This window comes from Alligator sinensis, unplaced genomic scaffold (genome assembly GCF_000455745.1).
Source record: "Alligator sinensis unplaced genomic scaffold, ASM45574v1 scaffold445_2, whole genome shotgun sequence".
In the NCBI taxonomy this organism is placed as follows: Eukaryota; Metazoa; Chordata; order Crocodylia; family Alligatoridae; genus Alligator; species Alligator sinensis.
Genome location: NW_005842081.1, coordinates 773544 through 776431, shown reverse-complemented (window position 1 = coordinate 776431; position 2888 = coordinate 773544). Strand labels below are relative to the sequence as shown.

The following is a 2888-nucleotide window of genomic DNA, read 5'->3' as shown; positions in this document are numbered from 1 at the left end:
CCACGGCATTATGACAGTCGTGGAAGTAAATATCCACCCTCCTCAGTTGTGGGTCCGGGTCAGTAAGACTCGTGACTGGGGTAGTGCATTAGGAGAGCGCAACCCGTGATGAGACACGCTCCGCCTGGACGTGACCAGAAAAACTCTGGTGACTGGGGTAGTGAATTAGGAGAGCACAACCGGTGATGAGACGCGCTCGGTGGAGATGTGACCATACAGCGCTGGCGGCGGCCTGGATGGTGTGCAGCTGCATTAGGACAGCAGGAGTGATGATGGCTGTTCCGAAGAGCGAAAGGGAGAAAGGAAGGGCAGTTTGGGGAGGTAGTGTGAGGCAGACCACCCTTAAGAGCCACGTGCTTTAATAAAAGGCAGTCGGGTCTCTTAGTAGAGATGATCTCTTTTATTAGTTTTTTGCAAGAAAAAAAAATGTAATTGCAAGTTTTTGGGCACAAACACCCTTCACCAGGCATCTGAGAAAAGATTGTAGAAGTTCTCCTGGGTAGAAATGAAAGTTCATATTTCATAGGATTTCACAGAGGAGTCAATAGATGGAAAACTCCTCTGGGCAGTCTGTTCATAGCTGGTGTGGAGCCTCTCACTTCCCCCGAGGGTCTGTGATGATGCAGATTGCCTTGAAACAAAAGGCGGGAGCAGGAGCTCAGGTGGTCACAGTTGCTTCTTGCTTGGGAAAATACGCAGATTTCATTTAAAAAATGGGCTAAAATTTGATACCTTCCATGTGTCGGGCATCCAGGTTGTAGCCATATTGGTCTACAGGAGAAGGCAGTCAGGACTGGTAGTAGAGAGGATATCTTTTTTAGGCCAAAAAGATGTTTGCAAAAAAAAAAATCTTTAATTGCAAGCTTTCGGGCACAAACACCCTTCATCAGGTAAAGGAGAAAAGATTGTAAAAGTTCTCCTGGGTAGAAATGAAAGTCCATATTTCACACGATATCACAGAGGAGTCAATAGATGGAAAACTCATGTTTCTACCAGGAGTAAGCTATCAAACTGAAAGATGGGGCTGATTCTGTCTCTGGGGCTTGCTGATCCAGTGCATCTCCCTCTGAACTTTAGTGTCCGTAAACCCTGTTGCCTGTGTTTTACTGTACATAACTATCTGAAAGTTTATTTACTCAACAAACTAGAATGATTGTGCTTTCACCATTTAATTTTGGTAAAAAATAAATACTGCTAGAGGTGAAGTCTTATTTAAAAAAACACCACTCGGGTCCAGAGGCTTGGAGTTAGAGTCACTGCTTGTAAGTAAAACAAGTTACCCAGCACAGACCTTGCCTGTCAAATGAACTGTAAGATTAGGGAATATGTGAGTGTGCATTTTATTGCCTTCTGAAAGCAAATGTTTTTCCTTGCAGGTTATTACATTGGCATGTGTTTTGCAGCACCTGAGAAACAGCTTTGCTATTTTTACCTGGCTCCAGAAGGCTGGAAAATATTCTTCTTTCTGGCTGTTGTTTTTCCAACGATCACCAGCATCCTGGCATATTACTGGTCGCAGAACGGTTGGGATAATCATCCTTTAGCCCGGACGCTCGCGGTTCATGCGCTCCCCCAGTCCAGTTGGAGGGCAGTGGCTTCTTCCATCAATACAGAATTCAGGAGGATTGACAAGTTTGCTACTGGCGCCCCTGGAGCAAGGGTGATTGTCACAGATACCTGGGTGATTAAAGTGACCACGTACTGTTTACATGTTGCCCAACAGCAAGACATTCATCTAACGGTGACAGATTCGAGACAGCATGAACTCTCTCCAGATTCAAACATGCCCGTACAGTTCCTCACCATCAACGTTGCCAGCATTAACCCATACGTGAAGGCTTTTGATATCCGGTAAGATAAATTACCCTTGTCCTATTATGTCATGTATCTGTTGTGCAATGATGATCCTGCCTTGTATAGCTCGTCTGTGCTTCCTTGATAAATCCCAAGACTGCTAGCATTTTTCCAGGTCCCTTTTGCTAACTTTCCAGTCTACAGAAGACATTGTCTTCTGGTTCCCACCACTGAAGTGCAGCGAAGAAGAGATTGTTTAGAGGGATCCCTACACTAGAAAAGCAGGTTGGGCAGAGGGACCAAATTTTCTCTTCACAGAATGAAGTAGAGAGACCCTGGGTGAGGGGAAGGAAGCAACTGGAAGAGCTTTGGGTGAGGGATGGGAGAGAAAAGGAATCAAGGGAAAATCTCCTTCCTATCACACACACTGATAAAATGAATGATTTTAACAATATAGGCTCTGAGTTACTGATGATTTCCCTTTCCCTCCTCTCCAAAACCTGACATAGCTGCTCTGAAGGTGTCACACTGACATTTTGCTAACAAAACTCATTTAAAGAGAACTGTTGAAAATGGCTTAGGCCTCAAAACTGACTTCAGATTACAGGTACTCCTCACTTAACGTCATCCGGGTTAACGTTTCGCTATTACATTGCTGATCTATTAGAGAACATACTCCTTTAAAGTCACGCAATGTTCAGTTATAACATTGTTTGGCCGCCGCCTGCTAATAGGTAAATACTAGAGATGTATTAGACTAGACTGATATATCCGATATTAGACCGATACATCGGTCTAATATCGGATCAGCACTGATATAAAGAAAATTTTCTGTATCGGATATCGGCCCAATGCAGCCGATTAATTTGTCCGATAACTGCCCGTGCATGTGCACAGCCGCAGCGCAGCACTCAGGCAGTGAGAAGCAGAGCCAGCAGCGTGCAGAGCTACATGCAGCTCTTAAGTCTGGTGTGGTAGAAGGGGAAGGAGAGAGGGAGGGGGTGTGGGGGTGCAGATCAAGGCCCCCATAGTGAGGGAGGGTGTGGGGCTGGGGCGGGTGTGGGACAAGCGCAGCTCATTGATGGAGCTGCCCC

At 45.5% G+C, this 2888-nt stretch overlaps 1 protein-coding gene across 1 annotated transcript in view; it reads left to right on the top strand.

Annotated features, from left to right (window-relative positions):
- Nucleotides 1-2888, top strand: part of TMEM129 (transmembrane protein 129) — an 11848-nt gene continuing 8960 nt past the window's right edge. Inside the window, exons 1-2 of the mRNA XM_025204445.1 lie at nt 1-321; nt 1377-1851. Of these exons, the coding sequence (XP_025060230.1) occupies nt 186-321; nt 1377-1851 (611 nt within the window). The 5' untranslated portion in view covers nt 1-185. The remainder of the gene's footprint in view (nt 322-1376; nt 1852-2888) is intronic.